We start from the raw sequence: 15,452 nt of genomic DNA on the forward strand, positions 1-15,452 counted from the left end.
ATCACTGTACAACCCCGATTTTTTACTAACACAAAGCTGTCCGTATCACTGTACAACCCCGATTTGTTTACTAACACAAAAAGCTGTATGTATCACTCTACAACCCCGATTATTTACCAACACAAATCTGTCTGTATCACTGTACAACCCCGATTTTTTCTTGATTTTTTTACTAACATAAAGCTGTCTGTATCCATATACAAGACCGTTTTTTCCCCGAGTGTTTGTCTCTTGATGCAAACAACTTATATGGCAAGGCCATGTCTCGATGTTTGTATCTAGATGGAAATAACTTATATGGCAAGGCCATGTTTCAGTGTTTGTCTCTTGATACAAATAAATAACATATATTATGGCAATGGCATGTATCTTTCCGAACTGAATCCGACCCGATTTTTCGGATATCTTCACACCTCTAGTTTTTAGTTTTGTACCTGGATGATAAGCTAACGGCCTATAATTTCGTCTCAAAAATATCCCGTTAGTATTTTAATCTCACCCGATGCTTCGTGATAAAAAATAATAAAAGTATGATTTAAATTGGCATTCTGTTAATTGCGTTTTTTTTTTACCCGCCCTTATGACAGTGTGTTTCAAATCCGAATTTTTCAAGATCCGGATCCGGATCCGGTACCGACATTTTCTTGGATCCGCCCATCACTAAGTGCAACCATTGCTTTAGTTTAATCCTTTTTATTTATTTTAAATTTTATATAATACCTTTTTAAATTGTATCTTAAATGAAAGTGTTAGGGTGGTTGCATGAGTTTCTCTTATAATCAGGGAAGTCCCATATTTAATTTCAAAGATGTAAAAAGATGTATGGGTTCGTTGTGAAGCTAGTGAATCTAGGCAGTCAATGAAAACACCAGTTTACCAAAATTCTTTTATTTCATATTAATACTACCATAGTTGGGAAAGTTAGTCAAAATTTCTAACTAGTTAGAAGTTAGAAGTTAGTCCCATAAAAAGTAACTGATAGAAGTTAGTAGTTAGTTAGTTTAAAAAGTAACTGATAGAAGTTATAAGTTAGTTGAAAAACTAACTGATAGAAAATAAAGTTAGTTTTAGACATTTGTAGAAGATAGCTGTTTGTTGGACGGTTGTTTTAAAGGATTTCATATGTAATTAAATAATGACACATCTTGGTTACTAATTATTGTGTTTTAATTAAATATAAATTAAACATCGTCACATTTACATTATATGTAATGTAAAAACATTCATTACTACAACAAAATTTACTTTAAATGCCTATTAAACTTTAAAAGAAGTTGTTTTTCAAAATTGGTGTCGCTGATTCTTCCTCGTCTGTTACTCTGTTAGTGATGACTAGGCTTGCCGCTCTGAACAGGCGTTCGCAGTGGACAAAGGTGTTTTTTAATTTGTAGATTTATATTTGTAGTTATCTAATTATAATATATTTGTTTCATGACTAGTGAATATTTTGTTAGTAAATTTATAACTAATAAATAATTATTTACACATTAGTTTGCCGTGAGTGAATACTAAAGCAATGTTAGTGTGGTAGCCAGGTACACATCAGCAACGTTGCAGATTCGCAGTCTGCTCCCGCCCGGCTAGGAAATATCGTACAAACACCAGGCGGCCGGCTATCAGTCACGGGAGAAATGTTTGTCTACAAATATAAATCTGTTTAAAACCAACTTTTTTCACATTATAAAATCTGTCATATTGGTGTTATTTCTTGTGTCATGGCAAACACGATGGTATTTTGAACAAAATTTTCAGTGTCTTATTAACGATGTTAGCATACGTTTTAAAAATTAACAGCAGCATAAAAACTATTGTGAATAAAATTTTTTAAAATGCATGGAAATGTTAACAATGAACCTACCAATAAGCCATAAAAATTTCAGAAAGATTGGCTCAGTGGTTTGTTTACAAATACATTTTAAACTTCAGTGTTAGTGCAGAGTTTCTTAAAAACCGGTATTTTTTAGGATCTTTTAACTATATAAATTTTTCTGGTAAACGGAATTTTTTTAAATTGACACCACGTAAAATGTATTTAAACCAGCTTATATTTAAGATATATTTAGGCGCAAACTTGAGTGCACATATTTATTTCCCCGACAAAGGTGATACAAAAACTTGTCATCACTCTGTTTTCAATAGTTCAAAAGACAAAAACACATAGTGATCATCTCACCTTTCCTGACATAAACATTACTTTCGATATAACGAACATAAGTTACAACTGAAAAACACAGTTTGTTGATGTTCAATTAGCTGAATCTTACACTAAAATTTATTGTACAACAATTAATGGACAGCAATTAATGGATTACGAAATATCAGATTATTTTTTAAAGTCTGATGAAGTATTTTTTCCAGTGTGATAAAAGTATAGTTTACTACTAAACTTAAAAGTGACCTATTTGTGGCGAGATAAAGTTTAAAAGAGCATGGGAAACACATTGAGAAATACACTATAACTGTACTAAAAAATAAAAATTATATTCATTAAAAAAAATATATAGGCCTATTCCACTTCAAGTTAAAAACGAGACCATCATACTTTTTCTCCACTTACCTCAAAGCACTTGTGACAGAAGCTTGAATTATTTTTGTTTTGGGTTCAAACACAATAAACATTTTAACGCGTTTCCACCCTTTTCATTTCTTCAACTTGTTGAAATATGTCACTTAAGATTGGTCACTTGATATCACACTCGTCCGCCATTGCAAACAAATATTATTAATCTACTCATACTTAATTAAAACTGTTCACCTTAATAACTTATGTATTTAAAATATTTAACTATCACTAAAATATATATAACGACAAGACAACTAAGAAACTAACAAAAAATTAACACCTGCCACGGTCAGATATTGAACATCGACTGAAGTGAAGACATTGTTTTGTCACTTGAGATTACAGTACATATCAATCGCCAAACAAACATTACTCCTTCCCACCCTTTGGTGCTTGGGGTGTTGTTATTGGCTGCCATTAGTTCGCCCCCCGGGTCCGCTGCATACCAAAGCGACTGGACTTTGACTTTCTCTTTCCCCACCCCCGACGTTGTTTGTCACAAGGGCGCTGACCTCTCACGCACGCAACACCCAACCCTCACTGAACACGTAAAATAAATAACCCGTACTGGAAATACTTTCGCCTGACCAGCAAAGCTAACGATTTAAAACTATCGGAATATATTATCTATTCGTTGTCTATTAAACTAACTGAGTAGAAGTTATTTCCAGCTCTTTTTAAAAACCAACGAATAAAATAGAAGTTAGCCAAAAAAACTAACGAATAGCGTTATTCGTTAGAATTTCTATTCGTTATTCCCAAGTATGAATACTACTTATATACTTGAAAAATAATGTCCACTATAAACTACAGTTACACCCTTGCATCATCAAGATAGTTATTTAATTTGTCGTTGGCCTAGGCTAGTAAGTTACTGTTTTTAGTTATTGATTATCAGTACCTATACATGACTGAGCTGAGCCCTGGTAAAAGTATTTAATATATAGAAAACGTTTATATAGGATGATTCAAGAAATAGTTATATGCTGGAGATATTAAATCACTAGGTTTGGCTACTTATCAGTTTTTTCCGGTGTTGAAGATCTACTGTGGTTGTCTGCAGATATAAGTTACGAGTTCAGCCTACTACAAGATCAATTCCGAATCACTGACACTTTTAGTTAATTACATTTTCGTAGGCTAACTCCTGCTGCTCATTACAATATCTTGATCTTCTTTTATCTTCTACATTGCACAATGCTATTGTTTTATTCAAGAGACCAACTCTGGTCTTCACTCACGAAAGGTTTCTCTAGAAGTGTACTAGTCTGCCATTACAATTCATCTAAGAACGCAACTTGCTTCAATTTTTTAGTTGTTATTACAGTAGACTCCCTCTAGTTCGGCCACCTCGGGACCGGACCACTTACCGGACTACAAAACGGCCGGACTAACCGGATGTAGTAGAAACTCAATTATCCGTGGTAATGGGGGGGGAGACCACGGATAACTGAAAACCACAGTAAATCCAACATGGCATAAGCATACATTACATACCCATATAACCCCTAAAACTGTATAAAATGGACGTTAATATGATAATTAATTTGCATTTTACATAATCCAAATATAAATAATAGTATTGCCCAATCATAATATCTTAAGTCATTAACCTTGGTTCAGTAATAAAAACTGTAACGTTTAAAATCAATCTTACTCAAGCAAAACAAAAATTACACAACAGTGTAGGCCTACGTACAGCAATTAATCACGTAAAGAACAGAACAATAAAAGGTCTAGTACTGCAAGCTACTGCTACCGTAGTCAGCATAGGCTACTACTACATGTTGTTTCAGAACATAAGAATGTCGATAAAAACATTAGATAGCTCATAAAACAGCATAAAATCATAGTACTTTGTCTTAAAGATAATAACGACAATCGTAAAATAGGATAAAGATAACAATGGATGACTTAAAACCGTTTATTATTTCTTTCTTCTTTGTTCTTCTATTCATTCTTTGGTTTCTCTTCATCCACACATTCAACAAGTTGCCATGGTTACTAATCTCCCAATCACAAACTGTTGTGAGATAGGAAGCGCACAGCAGACAGATATTGTGTAAAGAGCAGATGATTGTCAGTGCAAGCGGATAGCTTGACCGTGAAGCTAACAATAGCTATTTCTTTGTTTCGCTTAATTTATTTTTGTCAAATAAACCGTGGTGTTTCAAAAACAATATTGGGGGAACCTACTGTAGAATTACACTAAATGATATTCAAAATATAAAAGAACCATTTTATTGAATTCTTAAACACATCAACCTAAGCAGAATATTTACTAACAAACTTAATAATAATAAATCAGCTGATGTATTAATTACTTATACATTTAACTATCTAACACTTTTCCCCTCTTTCTTTTTACACGGATTCAACAGCTCCCATTCTTTGTCTCATCTGGTCCGCATGTTTCCTTTTTATAACACCTCCACAAAGTACATCATATGAGTACAGTCCATTTTTATTTTTCACCATTCCAGCTGACCAACCATTTCCATGTTCATTCTTAATCCACACATCTTCTCCTTCTTCAAAAAATTTGCATTTACTAGACTTTGCTTTTATACCAGCTTCTTTCATTCGTTTCAAAACTTCTCTCAAATTACGTAAATGCTCGTTCTTATTCCTTCCAGTTATTATAATATCATCCAGAAGAACTCCAACCTGTGGTATCCCAGCTAAGAGTCTTTCCATATATCTTTGGAAAATACCTGGACTAGATGATATCCCAAAAGGTAAACGTTTGTATTTATAGTAACCACTATGCGTTGCTATTACTAAATACTTTCGGTGTTCTTCTACAACCTCCATTTGTAGGTATGCATCTCGTAGGTCTATCATGGAAAACTCTTGTCCGCCTGCAACTTTGTTTGTTAGTTCCTCAAATGTCGGAATAATTGCATTTTCTGGGACCAAATTTTTATTCAAAGTGACTCGGAAATCTCCACAAATTCTTATTGAACCATCATTCTTCTCTACATTAACTGTTGGGGTAGCCCAGGGAATAGGTGTAGCAGCAGGATCTACATCTTCAATGATATCCTCATTTACAAGTCTTGTAAGTTCATTCTCAATTCGTTTTTTCAAGGGAAACGGAACCCTGCGCGCTGAAAAATGTTGAGGGTTTGCATCTTCTCGAACGTGAATTCGTGCTTTATAACCCTTGATTTTCCCATGCCCTTCAGAGAACACATCTTCAAATTCCTTTAGTACTTCCTTAACCCTCACATCATCCATCTTATATTGATTATGATTCTGCTTACATTTTACTTTACTAATAGTAACATCAGGAGGGAGGTTCATATTAAAGGCTAATATCCATGGTAAACCAAACAGCGGTTTCTCATTTCCATTTACTACTGCTACTTTTAATCTACGTGTCTCATCACCTACTGTAACATTGACATAACATTCACCAAGTATATCTAAAATATTGTTTCCATATGCCACGTATTTTGAATTAGTCTTATCAAGTCTTGGTGAACCAATTTTCTCCCAAAGAGGCTTACCTATCATTGAGGCCCAAGCTCCAGAGTCAAATTCCATGTTTGTAGCTACCTTATTTAACTTCAAATGAATACGTGCTTTACAAATATGTCTTCTTTCCTTTTTAACATCGTTTATCCTCATGTCATGTGAGTCCGATTCAGATTCTTCATCTTCTGACTTTTCATGCAAATTATTCACTCGTTTTTGCCGACATACCTTTGCAAAATGTCCTATTTTTTTACAATTCAAACACTTTTGTTGATAGGCTGGACATTTACCAAATTCATGCTTTGTTCCACATCTACTACATGGATGATTTGTCTTTTCATTGTATTTCACTTCTCTTTTAAACTCCTTATTGTTTCTTCTTACTTGTGATACTTCCAACTCATTCTTGAATATCTCATGACGAGCTCTTTCCATTGAAGTGGCCAGTTCAAAAACATCTTCAGATGTTAACTTGTCACCATTTTCTTTTACCCCATCAGGCCATCATTGTCTAATTTCTACTTCAAACTCTGGAAAATTTATACCTCCAGCAAATCTATCTCTTATTCTTTCATCAAACTTGTTCTCATACTTACAAAAATCTGCTAAATTTTTCAAACGTATTACAAATTCTGAAAGACTTTCACTATTTTCTCTGATACTTTTTTCAAATTCCATTCTAGCTGAAAATATAGTTTTACTAGCTTTGTATACTGACCTGAAACCATTAACTAGTTCTGCCCACGTAGCCTGATGTACTTTTAAAGGCAGCAGAAAGTTTGAAACTTTTCTTAATGGTGCAGGACCCACATAGGCAAGCAAAAGATCCCTTCGAGCATCCTCTGCTCTCTGAGAATCTTCTCCCAAACCTTTTACCTTGCATAACAATAGAAAATGTGCTTCATAATCATCCCACCTACTAGACTCATCATAGCTTTGACATTTGAACTTCTCTATCTTTGATTGTAATGCGTCTTCTTTAGTTTCATACTTATCTTCTTCATTGAAATAACTATTTCTTCTTTTGGTTCGTTTACTCATCGTCGCCAATGTAGAATTACACTAAATGATATTCAAAATATAAAAGAACCATTTTATTGAATTCTTAAACACATCAACCTAAGCAGAATATTTACTAACAAACTTAATAATAATAAATCAGCTGATGTATTAATTACTTATACATTTAACTATCTAACACCTACCGCATAAAAAAATGGTCCGAAATATTTAATTAATGATACACTGCATTTCAACATATTAGACTGAAGAAAACTATTTATAAAATGTTCTTGGTATTTTTGAGGTTATGTAACATAGTTTTACATAAGTAATATGCAACAATTCACCCATAGAAGCACTCGTCAACTAAACAGACATGAATTGTTTACTTCTATAGCCGGAAACAGTTAAAAACCAAATAATGGATAAGCATTGGGTCTAGTTTGTTGAATGTATAGACATTCAAGTTGAATCCTGTCGAGGGTCATTCGCCCGTGACGATATGACTTGTCCCCCTGAGACCGGGCCGGACCATCCGGCGGCCGATCGAACCGAAGCCGAACTAGAGGGAGTCTACTGTACAAATTTTGCACAATAGCTAGAAAAAATATAAAAGTCATTCTATTTTAATTTGGCTTTTATCGGACCTGTATTTCTCGAGATATTTTCTTTAATAACTTTAACTATTTCCACCTTCTTCCATCTTTTTTCGCGCCAAAACCGCCAAATTAAAAGACCATTCCTATATTTTTTATAGTTTAATTTATTCTTTATGAAATTTATACAATCGTCTTCAGAAACATATTTTAATCACTTTCTTCTGATTTAACTTTTTTGATTAGACTTTCAATTTACGAGTTAATTGCATTTTTGTCTCGGACTATTTTCTTGGTCAATTTTGCTCCGCTTAACGTCATGGCGGTTTGGATTTTTACTTAATTTCTCCAAGTTATCCGATCATTATGTTTTTTTAACACAATTTAGGGATTTTCATATGATTTTATTTGGTACCACTTTGAACTCGATAGGACAAGTAGTTTTTCTATATATTCAAGTTATTCGATACGTCATTATTCCACAATATTTAATTTAGTCTAATATATGATTTAAACAGATTTTGACCTCCCAGATAATTCATTACGAAGGCTATGTTCGATATCAATCTTTAGATACAATGTTTTGATAGCTGAAAGCTTGAATATCGTTTTTACTAAATTTTATTAAGTCTCACTTTGGAATACCCGTTACAGTAGGTATTTCTTTCGGAATTCCCTTAGTTTTTTTTTTATATACCTTAAAAATTACTGTATTAGAGTGATTTTTTTAATATTCTCAAAACTTAAATCCAGTGTTGGATGATTTAAATATAATAGAGCAACTCCAAGCTATTTATTAAGAACGGCATAGTTCTTTAAATTACCTTTGCCTACAAGGAAAAGACCACTTTGTAAAATTTTATATTCAATTGAACACAAATTTATTGATAAACTTTTTGTTGAAGGGGAGGTTGTACACAGTGACAGATGTGCCCGACCTTCATCAATGGAACGTCAAACATCTGCGAGAACATCCTTTGTTTTCTGAGCTTTCACAAAAACAACTTGTAAGTATGGTGTTTGACTTAGGGATGGACGGGATTGAATTTTTAGGGAACGGGATTTTTTCTTTGCATAAAAAGAAAGTCTTGAGTATTGCAGTTACCAAAAAAGGCATACAAAATCAATCTTTAACGTTTGTGGCACTGATCTATAAAAACCAAAAAAATGGGTAACAATTTACAGGTACCTATAGAAACTTGTGACTCGCGGTCACATTGTGATCGTCAAAATGACGGCGGTTACGGGGTGATCGTTGGTATGACTAGCGGTCATGGCGCAATCGTCAGTATGACTCCGCGGTCACGTCGTGATCGTCGGTATGACTCCGCGGTCACGGGGTTCGATCGTCTGTATGACTTGCGGTCAGGGCGCAATCGTCGGTATGACTCCGGGTGTGATTGTCGGTATGACTCGCGGTCACGGCATGATCGTCGGTATGACTCGCGATCACGGCGTGATCGTCGGTATGACTCCGCGGTCTCGGCGTGATTGTCGGTATGACTCCACGGTCACGGCGTGATCGTCGTTATGACTCTGGGGTCACGGTGTGATCGTCGGTATGACTCCGCGGTCACGGGGTGATCGTCTGCATGACTCACAGTCACGGCATGATCGTCGGTGTGACTCCGCGGTCACGTCGTAATCGTTGGTATGACTCCGCAGTCACAGGGTAATCGTCGGTATGACTCGCGATCACGGCGTGATTGTCAAAACGACTTCGTCTCCTGCGTTCGCGGCCCTATCGCTTGTAATAGCGGCGTCATCGGCACTCGCGAAGCGGCAAAATCGCCGGCGATCGGACCAAATCCCGTCCCGAAAAATTCCCGAATCAAATGTAATTCCGTCCCGATAATCGGGAATATTTTTTCCCGAAAAATTCCCGAAATTTCGGGACTCGTCCATCCCTATATGCTATTTATGTAAAATCATGGCCACCTTCAACTCCAGGCCGCGGCCTGGTAGAATTGGCAACGTTGCAAGTAGTGTTGTGGAGCACCAGACGTCCCATAAGATAACAAAGGCCGCGGCCTGGAGTTAAAGGTGGCCGTGGTAAAATGCTAACTAATATATATTGAGCACAAAATGTTGATTCAACACACTTCATTCCAGAACTAATTTGATGGCTGCTAACAATACAATGCTAATCATTAATGGTGTAAACACAAAATGTGTCAACAGGATGAAGACCCCGTGGTGTCTAAACTGCTGGATAGCTCTGAAGAAGGCAAGAAGGTTTCTAGGAACTACGGAGTAAAATTTTTAGCAGCCTTTGAGAGAATTCCAGATCCAAACATAAGGCGAGAAAAGGTCTGAATATTGATTCGGTTTATTATTAATTTTGGATATATTGTATTTTTAAGGTTTCTAAAGTCGAATTTTCAAAATAATTTCTTATTTTGATTATTATTTTCAATCATCAGATCTGTCCATTTTGCTTTGTATGAATAGATCATTAGATTTTTAACAATACATTTATAATCACAAGCTTTATCCTTGACAAAGTTGAAATGCTGTAGCTATTTAGCCATTTATTTTAATGTTTGTAAAACAAAAAATAGAATTAGAAAGCCATTTCTTCATTTAAGGGTTTTATAACACCTCAATCAATTTTGTGTGATTATTTTTTTATTTTATTTAGTAAAACCAAAGAATAACTGTTACTTGTTTGAAAAAGTTAAAAAGGACCTTAGAAAAATATAGGTATTTGTTGCAAACTAACTGTAATTAACAGCTGGTTGAAATATGGGCAATTTTGCTGGAAGTCGACAGTGCCGGAAGGTCAAATAATATATACTTGTGCCGATAGGTCAAAAACTACAATGTTTACAGTGTCTATGGATCAAAAATCCCAGTAAGTCAAATAATACAGTCCGTGCTAAAAACGTAGTCTATGTTAAAGCAATTGACACATTGGGAATTTGACCTAATGCAACAGCAGTTTTAATATGACGAAATACGATAAAATACAAGTTCAGTTTCGCTGAGTCAACAGTGCCAGGTCAAAAGTAATTAAACAGTATCGCCGATTCAACAAAACACGACGATTTAATAAAACTCGCTTTTAGTTACTTCGTGTTTTGTCATAATTAGAATAGAGCTAAAATTATCATATTTTGTACATAGCTTATCTATTAATGCTTCTTGCCAACTGTTTGGTCAAAACTGTAAATAGGTATAGTTTATTTTTCGAATATAAGGTAATGAAAAACCTTTCGTTAAAATTTGTGGCATGAAATAGTTAGTAAGCTCGCAATCAGTTTACGTATTGGTCAGGGATGTTATGTCAATGGAAAAATTGATGCTAATAATTATATGCTACACATTCGTTTTTGAAAAATGTATGGTACAATCTGGTTCGAGAGATATTTCACCTAAGAAGAGGTAACAATAACCTTGACGCTACGGTCAGGACGATCTCAAAATTTCTGGTTATTATATACGTTTGTAAAAGGAGATCCATTTAATTTTAGAACTATATTATGACTTTTAATGTACACATAAACTGTGTACATATATTAAGCCTTGGAAGGGTTGAAACCTGTAAAAACTATCATCTATCTTCTATAATATTAAAACATGACAGGGTTTTTTTTTATTTCACGATTCAGAACCAACCACTTGACGGATTTTCATGATTTTTGTGTTGAAAGAAAGATAATTTTGAGAACTAGGGAATGTCGAAGCCATAATTTTAGTTTAGGGTTTCAGTTTTTTTTTTTTTTTTTAATAAGTTTAAAATTTTAAAAAGTCTAGCAGCCGACGCTAACATTTTACACTAGCTTTTGGTATAATACCATTTGCCGTAACAGCTGTAAACATTAAGCGTGTGTGACACAAATTGAGCATTTGGATAATAAATGACATGCATAGGGTTGACTTATTTATTCTATGTGTAATGCTATAGTCATTGATATGTTCATTTAATTGGTAAAAATATACATGGTAAAATGGTAAATATTCTAATTTATTTTTTACATCGGTCTTTGAAATTGTAAGTATGTTTTAGTGCAATATAATTTGTTTTAACTAACAGCTGGTTGAATATAAAAATATTCTAATGAACTATCAGGTTAGTTTTTTATTCTGTGATTTTGCCATTGATTATAGGAAATGAGAAAGATTCTATAACCCCTGATGTATATAAATTGAGGCTCTACCCCCGAGTCTTCAAAGGAAAGGTTATGCAAATTATTTTTCTGTTCGACTTTTTGAGGAAAGAATAGGAAAATAATGTTTATTTTCGGCGGCAATCTTGAAAAGTGGAAAACTGTTTATTTTATAGTCTTTATGGAATGTAGATGCAATTCTAAGACGAATTCACTTGTTGCAATTCTAAGACTAATTCACTTGTTGCAATTTTGCTCGAAAATTACTCGTTTAGGAGCTACATAATGTAAAATGTACACCGGAAGTCATTTTTCCATAGGCTGTAACTCCTAAACGAGTGGGTTTATCGAAAAAATGTCAAGGATAAAAAAGTTTTTAAATTGCCTATTTTATCCGAAAACATGCAAATATAGGGTGTTTCATAAGACATTTCAAAGTTGGCCACCATTTTGGAAAATGGCGGCTGAATTTCAAAAAAACTAAAATCATATTTTTAACTGCCACAAAAAATAAAGGAATGTCCCCCATTTAAAGTTTTCTCTAATTCTTACCGTTTCCGATATCCCAATGGTGGCCTCCTTGAGTTGATCACTCTGTATATATATATATATATATATATATATATAGCCTATATTTATATTTTTGACAACATACAGGTTGTTATTAAGGAACGGATTGTAAAAATATATTGATCTGTATGTCAAAAAGTATATATTGTATACGTACAATATATATATATATATACTACACAGTATATATACAGGGTGAATTTTAAATGAGTTCCCCCCCTACTTTTTTCTACATTTCTTAAGATATCAACTTCGGACCACGTCAGATTATTGTAGTGTAGTAAGTACTTCATTTTTACTGGATAAACATTTTTGGCCGCCATCTTGGATCCGCCATATTGGATACAAATTTTTTTTTTCAAATGTAAAGGTAGGGTTGTGACCCATTGTTTCAAATTAGAATTTTACGTTGATTACACTGCCGCAATTAGTTTTACAAAATCTTGATCCGTTCTAAAGTTATGAGGACTTTTTATAACTTTATTTTTAGCCCATTTTAACATTGTGCATTTACAAACTAAGACCATAATCTCAAAATAGTGCTAGATAAAGATAAGTATACACCACCATTCATTGTCAACCTATTATTACTTAGTTATGACGGATTAATTTTTTTCGGCCGCCATCTTGGATCTGCCATTTTGAGATGTGATAAATTAATTTAAATATGAAGGTGGTGTTGTGACCCATCATTTTGAACTACTTTTTTATGCTGAACTCAATGCCGCAATCCGTTTTTGTTTCTTAGGCTTTCTTGATGAAATATTAAAATTATCTTACTTAAATTTCCAATATTTCAAAAAACAAATATGAAAATGCAAAACAGATTGCGGCATTAAATTCAGCATAAAAAAGTAGTCTGAAATGATGGGTCACAACACCACCTTCATATTTAAATTAATTTATCACATTTCAAAATGGCAGATCCAAGATGGCGGCCAAAAAAATACATCCGTCATAACCAAGTGATAATAGGTCAACAATGAATGGTGGTGTATACTTATCTTTATCTAGCACTATTTTGAGATTATGGTCTTAGTTTGTAAATGCACAATGTTAAAATGGGCTAAAAATAAAGTTATAAAAAGTCCTCATAACTTTAGAACGTATCAAGATTTTTTAAAACTAATTGCGGCATTGTAATCAGCGTGAAATTCTAGTTTGAAACAATGGGTCACAACCCTACCTTTACATTTGAAAAAAAATTTTGTATCCAATATGGCGGATCCAAGATGGCGGCCAAAAATGTTTATTAAGTCAAAATGAAGTACTTACTACACTAAAATGATCTGACGTGGTCCGAAGTTTATATCTTAAGAAATGTAGAAAAAAGTAGGGGGGGAACTCATTTAAAATTCACCCTGTATATATAGCCTAGTATAGTATGATAAATATTTTAGGTGATTAGGTTGAAGCAGCGACTACAAAACTTTGAGAATATTCCGATATTTGGATTGTTTATAATTTTAGACTTCCCCTGGTTCGCGACTATATGGATATGAGTGTCTATTTGTTATTAAAGTCAAGGTCAATTAATTGTGAATGTTAAAAAAATTCCCGAGGGAGACCCCCAGTAGCCCTGAGGGTCTATCTACGACACTGCTTTACTAATATAGTAGGCCTACATTAATGGTATTTTTGAAACAAAACCAATGTAGTAAATAGGCAAAAGTATCGATGACAAAATTTGTATATTTGTATGATTTCCATTTAATGGAATTATATCGTTATGCTTGCTACAGCCTTGAGCTTTATTGTAGCCTATTAATTTTTGCTTGTAAGCCAACAGTAGCGATGAGAAATAAAAATCATCAATCAATCACTAGCTTTATTATCGCTATTGTTTGGAAAAACTCACTAGTATTGTGCTTTACAATAGTTTTAGACCCTGTGTCTGCGGAAGCTTTATTTAAACTACTATCTAAACAAAACCCTTTAACTACTATCATTATTTTGTTTAATAATTCAATAAATGCACAGTCAAGTCTGACTTTGATTCCAGCTTTCTGGTAAAATCGGTAAAAAATATTTAAATTTATTTACCTATTTAAAATAGATTGATTTGTGTTGAAATTTAAATATAATACTCTCAAACCCAACCCAAAAATTTACTGATTCATAATGGTTATTACAACTCTTCATTACAACTAACTATGATCGATAATGTAGCCATAAGAAATACAAATTCTTATATTTCGCGCGAAAATTATGACATTATACAGGTTTTTATTAAGGAACGGATTGCAAAAATATATTGATCCGTATGTCAAAAATGTTTCAGTATAGCCCAGTCAATAAAGACAAATATATAGCCGATGTCAAAACAAATTAGCGACAGGCAAAACTATATACCAATCGTTAGTACCCAACTAGATATACATTTTCCCAAAAGTCCCAAAAAAATCCCCCTGGTGCTTTCCCCCCCACCCCCCCTCAAAGTCAAAATTGCATGGTTTTACTAAAACGCGTCTAGTTTACGTACGAGTTGGCTAATTCGGTACAATAATAGCTTCTTGTCTTCAAAATTAAATTTCCTCCAAAAAGTTTCATATACATGTTTACCGTAAATCTAACAGTTTTTCCGTAATTTTCGTATAATTGATCAAATTGTGAAAATATTGACACTGTTATTTTGGATTTTCTACTGTTTTTTTATTTGCGAGAAATTCCAAAAATAGTTTATGTATAGGTTGTAGAGCGTTTTCTTACGAACACATACATATATATATATATATATACAAGTCCAGGATTCTGATGTAAATGTGGGCGGTAGTATAGCCTAAATAGACAATAGTCGGAGCGCTCGGCGGGCGACCCCGCAGAGCCGCGCCACGTTACCGTAGAGTATTTGTATATAAAAAATATGAAAAAATGTGATTGCATGTTGAGTTGATAGATTAATTTATATTATTATTTGGGATGCTATATTATCCTCATTTGCAATTCTTGCAATCAAATGCGATCCCTTACTGTTCATTTAATAAACTTAATAAGGAACCATAATTTTATTTTAAGAAAACTATATCGTGTAAAACGAAATAACAAGTTTGCCAGTTTTGGTTCGGGGGAGTTTCACTCCTAACCCTTGACAGGGTATTATCCACCAACTATGGACCCGCCGTGTCCCGGTCT

General features: G+C 33.9%; 1 protein-coding gene across 4 annotated transcripts in view; it reads left to right on the forward strand.

The window, feature by feature from the left end:
• Positions 1-15,452, forward strand: part of LOC128982902 (tRNA (guanine-N(7)-)-methyltransferase) — a 152,902-nt gene that overhangs the window by 112,633 nt on the left and 24,817 nt on the right. For all 4 annotated transcript variants that reach the window (XM_054401964.1, XM_054401963.1, XM_054401965.1 and 1 more), the window contains 2 exons: positions 8,547-8,648; positions 9,823-9,951. In XM_054401964.1, the coding sequence (XP_054257939.1) occupies positions 8,547-8,648; positions 9,823-9,951 (231 nt within the window). The remainder of the gene's footprint in view (positions 1-8,546; positions 8,649-9,822; positions 9,952-15,452) is intronic.

This window comes from Macrosteles quadrilineatus, unplaced genomic scaffold (genome assembly GCF_028750875.1).
Source record: "Macrosteles quadrilineatus isolate MER2022 unplaced genomic scaffold, UCM_ALF_1.0 Scaffold_1__1_contigs__length_201487025, whole genome shotgun sequence".
NCBI classification, from domain to species: Eukaryota; Metazoa; Arthropoda; class Insecta; order Hemiptera; family Cicadellidae; genus Macrosteles; species Macrosteles quadrilineatus.